At 30.9% G+C, this 14,639-nt stretch overlaps 1 protein-coding gene across 1 annotated transcript; it reads left to right on the plus strand.

Annotated features, from left to right (window-relative positions):
* Positions 1-8,457: 8,457 nt before the first annotated feature.
* Positions 8,458-12,170, plus strand: LOC117931601 (probable tocopherol O-methyltransferase, chloroplastic). The gene is made up of 7 exons (XM_034852588.1): positions 8,458-8,831; positions 8,948-9,117; positions 10,418-10,522; positions 10,688-10,891; positions 11,067-11,169; positions 11,556-11,678; positions 11,778-12,170. The coding sequence occupies exons 1-6, from the start codon at positions 8,480-8,482 to the stop codon at positions 11,657-11,659; spliced, it is 1,038 nt and encodes a 345-aa protein (XP_034708479.1). The 5' UTR covers positions 8,458-8,479; the 3' UTR covers positions 11,660-11,678; positions 11,778-12,170.
* The last annotated feature ends 2,469 nt before the right edge of the window (positions 12,171-14,639 follow it).

Raw genomic sequence — 14,639 nt, forward strand, 5'->3', positions numbered from 1 at the left:
CTTAGGTTTATCACTTTTATCATAAAATAAATAGCAACTTCATTTTTCACAATTTTTTTTTAACAAATTTGAAGTTTTATAAAATAATTTCTAAAATTATATAACTGGTTGTTGTAAGGATCATAACTTTTCGAGTTGCATGGAATTATTTGCTTTCATAGTACATGTGCCCTATTGGCACGGGATTTACATGTATTGATTGGGTATTGGTGCAAATTGGTGGTATGGTATTGAAAAGTGAGTTTCAGTACCATAGCCCTTAAATAATTGTCCTACTCCCCCACGTGAGCCAGTCCCATGGTCCTATAATTTAAATAATTGTCCAACTCTAACGGAAAAGACTTAAATAATTGTCCAACTCCACACGTGAGCCATCCCCCGGTCCGATAATTTCCAACGGAAAAGACCCATGAAGGTGGGAGTAAATGCCCAGGTCCCATCATTTCTAAGGAAAAAGACCTACGAAGGAGGGAGGGTCGGAAAAGACAATTGTATTTGGTACAGTTTTGTTTTATAATTTTCTATCGATCTTTTTATTTGTATTCTTATTTAATAACTTATATTTTATTACAACTTTGAACGACTCAAATAAATATTTAATATAGAATCAAATAGGTAAAAGAGTTAATCATTTGTCAAATATTGATATGGCTAGCGAATCTTAGCTAAAGGTACAAAAATTTGAGTTATATATAATGAGTTGTGTTGATATTATTTGTTTTAGATCCATGGATTCGTACAACTGTAAAATATAATCATACGATGAGTCATCCCTTATAATGACTTGTATCAGATATTATCTTGTCTACTTGGAAAAATAAATCTTAGGTTACATTTTTCCAATGTCATTGATGGTTTGTTACACCGTCAAATTTTAATGAAACTATAGCTATGAGAACTAATCCAATTTTCACAACACAAATGCCTTGACGAGGTTGGGAGATCAAATCCTTTTTTATTTTATTTATCTTTTTATACTGGCAGTTGCTAGGTGGTTCTAAAACTCTCAAAAATCGTTATTCCTTTATTATTATTTTTTTAGTAATATTTGTGTCGGGTTAAGTTAACCTACTTGGGCACCCAATTGGTTTCTAACATTTACTTATTTGAAATATATAGAGTTCAAACCCTTAACCTCATGAGTTATGATAAAGGGGATTCATTTGTGCATAAGGGGATTAGGATGGTTTCTTATGACTCATTTGATGCATATAGTCACAGGAAAGTGCAATATTTGAGCACATTCCACCAATCACAATCAAACATTTAATTTAAACAAATTAAAATACTTACATTACTTATACAAAGTTTACAAGAAAAAGGTCGAAAATTATCTTACCATCGCAATCTCTTGAAATCATACCAAGAGAGTGAAAATCTATGAAGGCTAATCATGCATGTCCATGACTTAGAGTACGTTTGATCATGTTTCTACTTAAAGTATTTTTAATAAAAATATTTTATTTAAAAGTATTTTTAAGATAGCCAACTATCAAGTGTTTTTTTTTAAAATATTACAAGTGATTTTTTTAACATTGTACAGTGATTTTTTATATTTTTAAAGTATTTCCTAAATTTTGTCAAACACTTTTTTTTTTTTTTAAAAAAATACTTTTCACATTAGAAACGCTTCCTAAAGTCACTATCAAATAAACTCTCAAAGTGTAATTGAGAGTGTTTTTCCTCAAGTGTTTTTAATAACTTTTGTTTTTTTTCTTAAAAATAATTGTCTATAAGTGTTTCTCCAAAAAAACATTACAAATGATTTTTCAAAATTTTAAAAATATTTCATATATTTTACCAAACATCTAATATTTTTTCAAAAACACTTTTTAAGATAAAAACACTAAAATTACTGTAAAACACAGTCTTAGAAGTCTCACACAAGTTGCATTAAAAAGATAAAAACAATACTAAAAAAATGAAACTATCATTTTTAATGGTGCTCTGTAGAAGGGTGGGGAGGAGAGGAACCAATTTATATGTTCAATTGAATAGATAACTCAATCAATTCTTCGATCATGACATGGTTCTCACCCAATAAGCTCTCATAAGATACCCACTTTAAATGCCTCTCACCAATAATGAAGTTCATCAGGTTCGAAAGTATGTGACTTATTTAATGAATATTAAAAGTTTAAGGACCAATGGATCCAAACTATATCATTCCTACATCATCCTTAAAATAACCTTCAAGAATCTTTTGTGATCCCTTTAAAAAGGCAACTAATCTAGAATATATAAAAAGTACTCTTATGGGGGATAATTTCCAATTTTTTATTTTAATTGAAAGTCGAAATTGAACCCAAAGTCACAATTTATAAGAATAATATTAAAATCCGATAGAAATATTTTTTATTTAAAGTATTTTCTCTAAAAATATTTTTTTGGAGAATCACCCACAATAAGCACTATAAATATTTTTTTTATAATTTTTTTAAACATCTATTTTTAAAAAAGTATTTTTTTTTTTATGTTAGAAGTGTTTTTTAAAAGTACTATCAAATGGATTTATAATATTGTAAACATTTTATTAAACACGAAAAAAATTATTTCATAAGTCAAAATAAACTTCTAAAAAAAAATATTTTCTTAATTTCTATATTAACTTTTTTAAATTATTTATTTTTAATAAAATTAGACAAATAAGTATACAAACTTTTATTGAATTTAAAATAAAAAAATTTTGACTTCTAAGAAGTCAGATCCAAACATGAACTAAGTTATTAGTGCATTACCAACAAGTAGTTTATCCAAACAACTTCTTCTACTCAATTGCTAGACGAACCTGCAAAAAGGAGTGGTTGGATGGTTATTATGGGCACACTCTCTGATGGCTAAACTAGCTTTAAGGAATTTCGAGTGAGTCCAAAGTGCGTTTTCGTAAGGTACTATGATCAATTTAGGTTTACTAGTGGAAATGTTATGAGTCCATCAATTAGCTATGCACTCACAACAGGGAATGAATAGTGGATCGTGTCTACTTGCTCCATTAATGTGGTGGTCCTAAATATCGTCCTTCTTTTTCTGGACTTGTATTGATCATCAATTGACCCTTATGAATATAGTGGATCATTGGTTGCTATTCTATGGGGGGTGTTCAAGCTTTGTTTGTTGTTTCTCTTATTGGAACTTCAGTGCTATAAGCGGCAAAAGGAAATTGCTAGCTGACAACTCATCACCTGCTTCTAACGATGGCTCTTTGTTAAATGGTGAGACTCTCGTTGCTTGACTCTATGGCGACTTGTCAATAATCTTGCTAGCAAAGCAACAAATTTTATGGCTTATGTGACGTCCAATGGCCATTTGGACTCGTAATTTTTCATTCTCGTGCTCAGTTGTTTGGTGTGTTGAAGCAGTGACCATATACGTTGCTCATATTGGCTATATTTCTTGTCCATCTCCACCTGCAAGACATTAAATCTTTCATCAATGGTCGTAGGCTAAGTGTTGGCTTCAATTCTAGAAGCCAAATTTGCCATTTTTTATTTCTATTGTGGGGACTTTTTAATTATTTCCTCACAGATGATGTCAATTGTTGGTGCACTGAACAATTATTTTATCTAAGTAGCTTTTCCACTCCAACTGCTAGATGAACCTGCAAAAAGGAGTGGTCGAATGGTTGTTCCAAGCACGTCTCTCCGATGGCTAAGTTAACTTTGAAGAATTTTTAGTAGAGTTTCAATATGAGTCCCAAGTGTGTCTTTGTGGGGCACTATGACTCGATTGAGGTTTATTGGTGGAAAAGTGATGTGCCCAAAATAAGTTTGGTCATCTATATGTTATATTCACTTATCCACACCATTCTTAATAATATCTTTCTTTTTCGATATTTCAATCAATATTTGCCTTTGATTATACTAAAAAAGAAATTTATAATTGTGGAGGGGAAGGAAGATGAGAAAGATGAAGATAAGGAGCATGTAACAATCACAAGTTCTTGGTGATGGTTCTTATCGGTGTTTAGATTTTATGTGTATGAGGTGGTTTTCACATAATTTTAAGTGTTTGTATGTAAAGAAAATCGTTATGAAGAGGAAAAGCTTCAATACATGTGGAATAACTCTAAATTATCAAATTTATCATCTTATTCTTCTAAAATGTTGAAGATGAGTTTTTTCAAGTACTCATCTTGCTCCGTCCCTAACAGAACGAGTTTGAAATTTAAATAAATGGATTAGGGACATGTTTGAATTTTTTTTTTAAAACCAAGACTAGCTCGGGGCAGATTTAGGTATTACCTTGTCGCGTCCTAACTCACCTTGAATATTATATAAAATTAATTTTATATATGTAATAATAATAATAATAAAATATTTTTCAATAAAATAAGTTATAAAAATTATAATATTTTAATTATTTATAAATATATTTATTTCAATGTAATTAAAATTTTTAAAAATAAAATATTAAAAAAAATTATATAAGATGGGATAGAAATTATTTTCAATAAATAAGATGAGTTTGGGATGGTTACAAGCCGTGCTCTCGAACCTATCCCATTTCCATCCTAATTATTATACCATATGCTCATACAAAAATGACAAGTTGAGTTGTCATTTTCCTTTTGTTTGACCTATTAATTTCTTCTAATTATTATACCATATGCTCATACTAAAATGGGAAGTTGAGTAGTCATTTTCCTCTCACATTTTGTTTGACCTTTTAATTTCTCCTTTGTCCTTTCCCTTTCCTCCAATTGACCATAAGACAACTCCGCCCCACATACTTTTCATCAAAAAGAGATCAACACATAACTTAATTAGACTTTGGAGGGTGAGTGGGAGAAAAATATCACTTGTAGCTACATATAAATGTCGCCTTTGACATGACATTTGCCTAATTCCCCTCATTTCCATTTTCCACATGAAAAAATGCATCTTCCCAACCATTTTTATTTATATAGAAATGTATTTATACTTTTAAAAAAAATTATATATATATTATTTAAAAGGAATCATTGGGTTTTTCAAGATAGAGAGATTTTATTTAAATAAAAACATACCCTCAATTTCAAAATATTATATACTTATATATAATGTAAAAAAATTTAAATATTATTTATATTTTTAAATTTTTAAATATTATTTTATAAGAAAATTTGAATATAGTTTTTTTTAAAAATAATATTAATCTAAATTGGAATTAAATAATGTTATAAAGTAAATATATATATATATAATGCAAAGAAGGTGAATACTTATTTTATTAATTCTAAAATTGTTTGTCTTAAGAAGAATTTTTCCATAAACTCTAATTATTTTTCTTGAAAAGTCTTCACGATAGGTAAGAGTTTGTTTGTCAAAGATTTTAGAAGGATGTTTTGAAAAAATATCATGTGTTTAGTAAAATTTTTATAAAATCACTTATAGTGTTGAATAGAAAAACATTTAATTAGATTTCCTTAAAAATACTTTGTCTTTGATAATAATTTTATGAAATGTTTTAAACCTTTTTAAACCTTACAATTTTTTTTTCTTTTTAAATATTAAAAATATTATAAATACTTTCTAAAAACACTTATCATAACACTCTACATTGATGAATAGAAGTGATGGGCATCACCCCTATTCTTGAAAAATGTTTAAATCAATCCTAATTATTCCAAAGGGTAAAATGACATGGTTCACCTTTCTCTTTCTTAGGACATGCTTGACCTTATCTTTTCTCTTCTCCTTTTTTCATTGGGATAATTTCATTCTCCCCCTTAAGATGTTGGTTAAATATACTTAGTCCCATATGTTTAAAATTTCATAAAAAAAAAAAAAACCCTCCCTTATTTTGAGTGAAAGGAGAGGTGAGTGAAAATAAAATATAAAAAATATTAACAAGATATTTGATGAAATTTCAAGTCTATAACAATTAGATTAATTTACCTAAAACCTTAAGGGAGGTGAATGAAATTAACCATTTTCCATTAAATGATTGTCCAACTCGCTTTGTGAGCAAGTCTCGTGATCCCATGATTTCTAAGAAAAAAGACCCAGTCTAAAAATACTATGATTTTAAGGATAATATTACACACATTGATTTTAATTAAAATGATTTTAGAAACTTTTTTTGGAGAACCATTGGAAAAGTGCTTATTCAAGAAGCATTACAAATATATATATTTTTAAATTTTTTCTAAACATCTAATTTTTCATCAAAAATATTTTTTATATTAAAAATATTTTCTAAAAATACTATCAAACCATTACAAACATTTTATTAAAAAAAAAAAAAAAAAAAAAATCTTGCATAAGTCAAAATAGAGCAGAAGAAATTGATCCAAACAATAACTAAGTATGGTCCTCTATAGGCTACATTCACTCATTCACATCTTACTTAATCATATCTTTCATTAAATGACCCACCAATATGTCAATCAATATCCAAATTTTTTACCTTTAATTCAACTAGAAAACAAATGTATTAATTGTTGAAAGAAAGGAACATGAGAAAGACGAAGATAAGGAGCGTGTAAAATAATAGCAAGCTATTGGCAATAGGTATTATTGATATTGGTAAAGAGTTTATTTGAATGTAAAGAAAATGGTTAAAAAAGGGAAAAGTTTCGATAATACATGTGGAATAACTCCGAGTTATCAATTTTATCATCTTATTCTTTTACAATGTTGAAGATGATTTTTTTTTTTAGTACTCATCTTACTTCGTTCCATCACTAATACAACAAGTTTGAAATTTAAATAAACAGATTAAGAACGAATTTGAATTTTTTCTTTTTAAAACCTTACTTCGTTCCATCACTAATACAACAAGTTTGAAATTTAAATAAACAGATTAAGAACGAATTTGAATTTTTTCTTTTTAAAACCGATATGGGTTAAGGGTGGGTTTGGGTATTGCTTTGCCTAGCTTTATCCTAGTTTTGATTGTTATATAAAATTAAATTTAAAAATTAATTTAATTTTAATTTTCTTATTTTTAATATGTAATAATAATAATAATAAAATAATTTATAAATTTTTTTCTGTTTTTAATTATTTATAAAAATATATTATTTTAATATAATTTTAAAAATTTTAAATAAAATAAGATGATAATTATTTTGAATAAATAAGTTGGGTTGGAATGGTGACGAGCCGTGGTCCAGAAGGCACCCTATTGTCATCCTAGTTATAATAGCATTTGCTCAAACAAAAATGGGAAATTAAGAGTCATTGAGTTGTCATTTTCCTCTCACATTTTTTGTGTGATCTTTGTCCTTTCCCATTAAAAACCAGCAAAACGCGTAACTTCATTAGATTATGGAGGGTGGATGGGAGAAAAATGTGCCTTGTGTATACATATATATATATATATATATGTGGCCTTTGACATGACATTTGCCTAATTCCCCTCATTTCCATTTTCCACGTGAAAAAATGCATCTTCCCAACCATTTTTATTTATATAGAAATGTATTTTTATGCTAATATATATATAGAAGGAATCATTGGATTCTTCAAGATAGAGAGATTTTTATTTAAATAAAAACATATCCTCAATTTCAAAATATTATATATTTATATATAATGTAAAATTTTTAAATATTATTTATATTTTGTAATTTTTTAATATTATTTTATAAGAAAATTTGAATATAGTTTAAAAAAATTAAAAGTTAATCAAAATTGGAATTAAATAATGTTATAAAGTATATATATATATATATATATATATATATATATATATATATATATATATATATATATATATATATAAAAGAGGAATCATTGGCTTCTAGATTTTTATTCAGATAAAAATATATTATCAATTTCAAAGTATTGGAGTTGGATTTAAGTGTGTAAAGAGACCGATAATAGGACAAATAAATAAAGAATTTTATAGTTACTCAAAAATTGTTACTATGAAATAAAAAATTAAACAAAAAAAATTATATTATTTTTTATTTGTGAGAATTATCTTATTCGAAATTCTCTTTCTCTTAAAAAATCAAGGTCAAAGTTCTTGTGCTGTAAAAAAAAAAGATTCTCGTATTCATAATTTCATTTATGACTTAAGATGAGAAAATTAATAAATAAAATAGATTCTTGAAAATTTTTAAAAGAAATTAAAAGTCTTATTTTTTATTATAAAGTATTATACATTTACTTATAATGTAAAAAAAAATTAAAATATTTATATTTTGTATTTTTAAAAAAATATTTTATAAGAAAAATTGAATATATTTTAAATTTAATTTTAGGATTATTTTTTTAAAAAAAAATTATTGGCAGTGAAAAAAATTGGTAAATTTGTTTAAAAAAAAATTGTAAATGGGAGGGTTGAACAAAAATCCATGGGTTTATTTCAAGTGTCATTTTCTATTTTAATAAGCTGAGAAGGGTATTCTGGTAACTTTAGATATGCAATTAATGAAAGAGACCGATCCTCCAAATAATAAATGAAATGAAATTAATTATTAAATAAATGAATCAAGGGTTGGAGGCGGAGGGGCCAGTGCAGAACCGCGGCTTTTTAACTGAAAGCTACGATGGCAATCATTCCTGCGTCCTGCAAGTGCCACCTGTTACCGCTGCTGCAGCCACCCCAGCGCCTCCCTTCTCCGCCCCACGTGTGGCCTCGACCTGCGGTGACTGCGCCGACTTCGCGGAGATTCGCACGTTTGACGGCGGCGGCAATATCCACGATGTCGCCGGAGGACGCGTCGCTGAAGAAGGGCATAGCGGAGCTTTACGACCAGTCTTCCGGCTTGTGGGAGGACATCTGGGGTGACCACATGCACCACGGGTTCTACGAGCCGGACTCCGCCGCTTCAGATGCCGACCACCGGTTCGCTCAGATCCGAATGATCGAAGAGAGCCTCCGGTTCGCCGGAGTTTCCGGTTCGTCTGCTTTTTTTCTTTTTTTTTTGCTATGTGTTTCTTTATTTCTCTACCGTTTAAGGTGGTGGCGCGTGAGTGGCGCGTGACGGTGGGTGTCTGTGTGTGTGTTGTTGCAGAGGAGGGAGAGAAGAGGCCAAAGAGAGTGGTGGATGTGGGGTGTGGGATTGGAGGGAGCTCAAGGTACTTGGCTAAGAAGTATGGGGCCAGTTGCCAAGGGATTACTCTCAGTCCCCTCCAAGCTCAAAGGGCTCAGACTCTTGCTGCATCCCAAGGTTTGGCTGACAAGGTGCGAGTTCATGTCTAGTTTTATCATCATTCATTACTATTCTATTCAGCTTAATATATAGATTTTGGCCCACCACTTGGCAGCTTTTGAATTTATTAGTAGTTTAAGCTTTTGAGTTAATCCCTATTTTAACATAGTGAGGCCTCACCTACGCGCCCGGGACCGAGCGGATGGGAGCGCGTTGCTTCGTTTTAGTTGGTTGACGTGGCCGGGGTTTAGTTTATTACTTGATAACTTAAACGGGGATTTATTGGTGGTTTAGCAAGGTGTTTGGGTTTTTGGAGGTGGTGATATTGATGGTTTGACAGGGCATCTAGCGAGAACAAGGGCTTTTGAAGGTTGTTAATTTATTACTTTATAATTTAAACTTTTGGATTTGGTGGTAGTTTTGGCAAGGGGTGTTTTAATTTTTGGTGTTTGTGATATAGTTAGCTTTTGGATTAATTGGTAGTTTAAGTCTTAGGTTTTGGAGGTTGTGATATCATTAGCTTTTGGATTAATGGGTAGTTTGACAGGGTATTTGAGCACAACTATGGGTTCTTGGAGGTTGTTCATATATAACTTGGTACCTTAAATTTTTGGATTTATTGCTAGTTTTGCAAGGTGTGTTTCAGATTTTGAAGATTGTAGCATTGTTAGCTTTTTTGGATTAATTGATAATTTAACATGGTATAAAAGCTTTTGTTTTTTGAGGTATGAGATAGTTTCTTGGATCATTGTTTAACGGTTTAAGTTGTTTGGATTGATTGGTGGTTTCACATGGTATCAAAGCCTTCCTTCTTGGAGGTCATTATCTAAATAGCTTAAGTTTTTTGATCAGTTTATAGTTTAACATGATACTAGAGGTTGTAAGACAGATTTTAATTCACAACCAAATAATTTAAGGTTTGAATTTATTGGTAGTTTAATATTATATCAAAAATTTTGGTTATTGGAGTTAATGAGATAGATGGTTGGGTCAGTATCAGAGAGGTTAAGACTTTTTGGCTAATTGGTGGTTTAACATGGTATCTAACCTTTGCGGTTCTTGAATGTCACGAGAATGTTTGTTGACTCATTACCTAATAACTTAAACTCTTGAAGTACCAGTAGTTTAACACAATATTAAGATTTTGGTTGTCGGAGATTATATTACAGACTGTTGGCCCATGTACCAACATGTGTAATCAGTGGTTATCTTGTATCTATCTTGTTAGTTGGTTTTATTGGAAAAAGGTATTTGGTCTCCCAGTCCCTGAAGTTTTCTTCCCAATTTTTATCTTGAATTAACATGGGAATGACAATGGTGAATGGTTAGCAGGTATCTTTCCAAGTTGCAGATGCTCTGGATCAACCGTTTCCTGATGGACAATTTGATCTGGTTTGGTCCATGGAGAGTGGAGAACACATGCCTGACAAAAAAAAGGTGGATTCTTCTCACTTTCACTCTCACACTTTGTATTTCAATCATATTACATGCCTTGGATTTTGATTCACTGAACAAATACCTATGCTTAATTTTCATGTTATTGTATTGGTTGCTGTGGATGTTGACTTATGTTATTCTACTTGATTTTGTTGGCTTTGTCAGTTTGTTAGTGAGTTGGCTCGAGTTGCAGCCCCAGGTGGCACGATAATACTTGTAACATGGTGCCATAGGGATCTCTCCCCTTCTGAAGAATCCTTAAAGCCAGAGGAGAAAGCACTCTTGGACAAGATTTGCAGTGCTTATTATCTTCCAGATTGGTGTTCTACTACTGATTATGTCAAATTACTCGAGTCTCTATCTCTTCAGGTACTTAATCTGACTATTAATGCATGTAATGTGTGCTAAAAAAAACACACACACGCACACCTTGAATGTGACTGCTGTCTGCTCAGGTTTGGACTTATCCCAGTGTATGGACCATGAACTGCTTTTTATCCATTATGTATGTTAAACACAAGAAGTTCCCAATTCGTTATTGCAGGATATCAAGGCTGCAGATTGGTCTGATTATGTTGCACCCTTTTGGCCAGCAGTGATACGCTCTGCTTTGACTTTCAAGGGCTTCATATCACTGTTACGCAGTGGTAAGTTTAGCATTCATCACCTTATATGCATCTCTTTTTTAGTCCTCAGGCTCTTTTTGTTGAAGTGAAAATAATTTCTGACCAAAAATTTCATGTTCACTTGCCCCTAAACAACCAAATTTAAGGCCAAGTGATAAAGCTCACCCCTGTCATATAGGAAGCCTTTCCAACTTGTGTCATGCTTTGGTAATACAGGGGAGAGGTTTTACTCAAAAATTGGGTGGATGTTATTTCCACAATGAGTAGAATGAAGAAAAACACATGTATCCCTGTAGTTGTCTTTCTCTTGTTTGGTATGAAATTATTTTCATTGCATCAAACTGAGCATTAGCTTTTCGTTACATCATTTTCTTAGTTTCTAATTCATCAAGTGTTTTCTTTATCAGGATGGAAAACCATAAGAGGAGCATTGGTGATGCCATTGATGATCCGAGGGTACAAGATGGGCCTGATTAAGTTTGCTATCATTACATGTCGAAAGCCCGAATGAGTTACACATTTGGAAAAATGTAAGAGTAAATGAAAATTGCAATAAACCGAGCTAGTGTTAACTTTTTTACACTTTGTTTTTATATGTTTTGTGATTTATTATGTGTTTATTTGATCAGGGTGAGAAACCAATAAAGGAGCATAACTGATGCCCTGATGATCGAAGGATATAGGATGGGTTTTGCTACCATAACATGTCACAAGCCTGGAGTAATATGTCACATGTTGGAAAAATGTGAGAGTACTAGTTATTGTTGTCGATGCTTTATTTCACACTCTTTTCCATATTTGATTTGGACATGACTTGCCCTTTCCCTCCCCTAATTCATTTTAATAAGTTTGAACTTGTCATTGGTAAGTCTTTTGTTTGTAACAGTTTTTCTTGGAATGCTCCTTTTTGAAACACAAAAAATGAGCTCTGTCTAGTGGTGCCAGACAGAAAGGGAAATTTCAAACTTCCCTCTGAACTTCATGTTTCTGATTAAATATACATTTCCAAGCTGTTTTGATAAGGATAGACGATCACAAGAAAATTGGTGATCATTTATAGTTAGTTTTGAAGAACTGATATGTTTAATATTTAGGATTCCATTATGAGGAAATGTTGAAGTTCATGGGAATAAACCAGGTGTCATTAATTAATATTTCATTGGATTGAATAAGACTGCTGCAATTAGCTCCTTCAGTTTCCATTTGATTAGTTTTATTATTCTGTTTATACTTCTTTGTTTGTTTTCTAATATGGGATTTACTCTAGTTAGCACACTTAGGAAATGGAAAGCCTGATACTGGAGGAAAATGGGGTAGTTTCTTGCCAACCCAATCCTCTGGTGCAGCTACACACCCCTAAGTTGGGTTGCTAAAGTACTGAATTGAACCTCTCAAACACGAGCCCCAGTCAAGTGGCTAAATGATTTAACCTGACCCCCTGGTAGGATTGGGTAAAACGAAAGCAGAACAATCAACTCGACTCTCAGTTATGTAACTGTAACATAACTCAACCCACCTGTAGGTTTGGTTGAAAACTCGAGTAGAATACTCAGCTTGATGCTCAGTGGTCTAAACATAACTTAACCATTAGGTCTAGTTTGGCAGGAAAGGTCTCAGATACAGTATAAACAAGCAACAAAGCTTCCTGTAGCAAGAACTGAACTAGGAGTGATGATAGATGGTTTATTTCCACTCAAAAGTATTGCATATCAACTAGACATATCATCAAACATAGAGAAGCAGCCAAAGAGAAACACCAAGGTTTTATGTGGAGAAGCCCTCAAAGATCGAGTTAAAAACCACTGAGAGATGAACATTCTTTATCTGAAAGGGCAATACAATGTAAAGAGCAGAGATCTCACCACACACAACTTCCATACTTGAGAATCCACTGTGTGGAACAAAGCCAAGAATGGTGAAGAAACCTCCCTGTTTTGAAGCTGAAAGGCAGATACCCCGATGGACCCTTTCCTCGTGAACTTGCTCCTTCCTTTCTTTCTAAACCCCGATGGGCAATACATAGTGATGAAACTGTAACGCCAATGTACTGCCTTTGTTTTTGCTCAATGAATTGGCTGGGTTTAAGCAGATGTTTGGATAAACTGTTTGGATACTGAGAAAAATGCTGCAGTTTGAACCCAGAATCTCATCTCAAGGTGTAGAGTTTTGAGTGTTGCTGAGTTTACTATCTGATGTTGGAACTCAAATCACAGTTCATAGATGGTAAAAATGAGATTTGTGTTCGTAAGTAGGGTGATGTTTTACAAGAATAACAGAGACTTACGTTTGTTTGGAAACTATTTTTTAAAAGTATATTTTTTTTTTGTTTTTCGGAATAGAAAAAAAGTCTTTAACTTAAAGCGAGAGGTTCACTGAGTCGTAATAGTTTGTGCAAACTTGTTTTAAAGTTGTGAGAACCATTGGTTCAAGACCGATAATATTTATATAAGTTGAGATAAAAATTTGATAATTAATGAATTTCATAAGATGAGGAATGTAATTGATATAATGGTGCAAGTTCGAGTTTTATTTGATCGAGTCAGAGTTATCAACCAAGTTAAAACAAGTTTGACATAGTCTAGTATAAGAGGGTGAATATTATATTTTTATATAAATACATTTTAAAGATAAGATATTAAATTTAGAGCGGTCGATATCTATAATACCGAAATTAAATTTTAGTATACTTATTAGAATACCAAATTTTCAGTCTCCTATTTGAAAGCCTTTTGATTAAGACCTTGAGTAAGACCAGAAGAGCCACCTATGATTCAAGTCATGAACTCATCTATTACCACAAATATGTAATCTTCTTATCTTGAATGGGTGCTTTGCCATTAGCTTAGGTTTTTGGCTACATTTGTAGTCTCTTAGACATGTAAAAAAAGGGTGTGAATCCAAGTATTACTATTTCACAAAAATCATATTTTTTTTTCCTAAAATTAGTAAATAAATTATACAATTTTTTTCCTTTATTATTTAACTTAGGAGGTAAAATAATGAAATTAATGAAGGTCGCTTTTGAAACAAATGTTCAAAATGGTCTATTTTTTTTATCGCATACCTTATTTATTTATTTTCTTAATTATTAAAAATTGAATCTTGAAATTATGGTTTTAGAATGAATTTATAAGTTGTCTTGAAACTGCAATTTTAATACATATTTAGAATTTGTGATTTCTAATTTTTGTTTTTTGTCGGTAAAAGAGTCATTTTGATCCAAAATTCGAAATTTTTTGTATTAAAATAAAATTTTGTTTTAAAAGATGGTAGTAAAGGGGTGTTTGGTAAAAGTTAATATTTATTAATTAATGATTTAAATTGACTTTAAATTAAATTTTTAACTTAAAATTTATTACTTAGTTATTATTTTAAGTATTAAAGTTGTTTGATAAAATTAATTTAAAATATATTTTAAATTATCAATATATTTATCCTCATAAATTATAATTAGGACAAAGGGTGTTTAATAATAATAGAGTCGACGTAGT

The sequence above is a fragment of the Vitis riparia genome, chromosome 15 (genome assembly GCF_004353265.1).
Source record: "Vitis riparia cultivar Riparia Gloire de Montpellier isolate 1030 chromosome 15, EGFV_Vit.rip_1.0, whole genome shotgun sequence".
Taxonomy (NCBI): domain Eukaryota; kingdom Viridiplantae; phylum Streptophyta; class Magnoliopsida; order Vitales; family Vitaceae; genus Vitis; species Vitis riparia.

What these genes read in the sequence shown, in the direction of transcription:
- LOC117931601 (XM_034852588.1), top strand. Translation starts at nt 8,480, where the DNA reads ATGGCAATCATTCCTGCGTCCTGCAAGTGCCACCTGTTACCGCTGCTG. An exon ending in ACATGCCTGACAAAAAAAAG is followed by an intron (nt 10,523 to 10,687) that starts GTGGATTCTTCT and finishes TGGCTTTGTCAG; the next exon opens with TTTGTTAGTGAGTTGGCTCG. An exon ending in CATATCACTGTTACGCAGTG is followed by an intron (nt 11,170 to 11,555) that starts GTAAGTTTAGCA and finishes TTTCTTTATCAG; the next exon opens with GATGGAAAACCATAAGAGGA.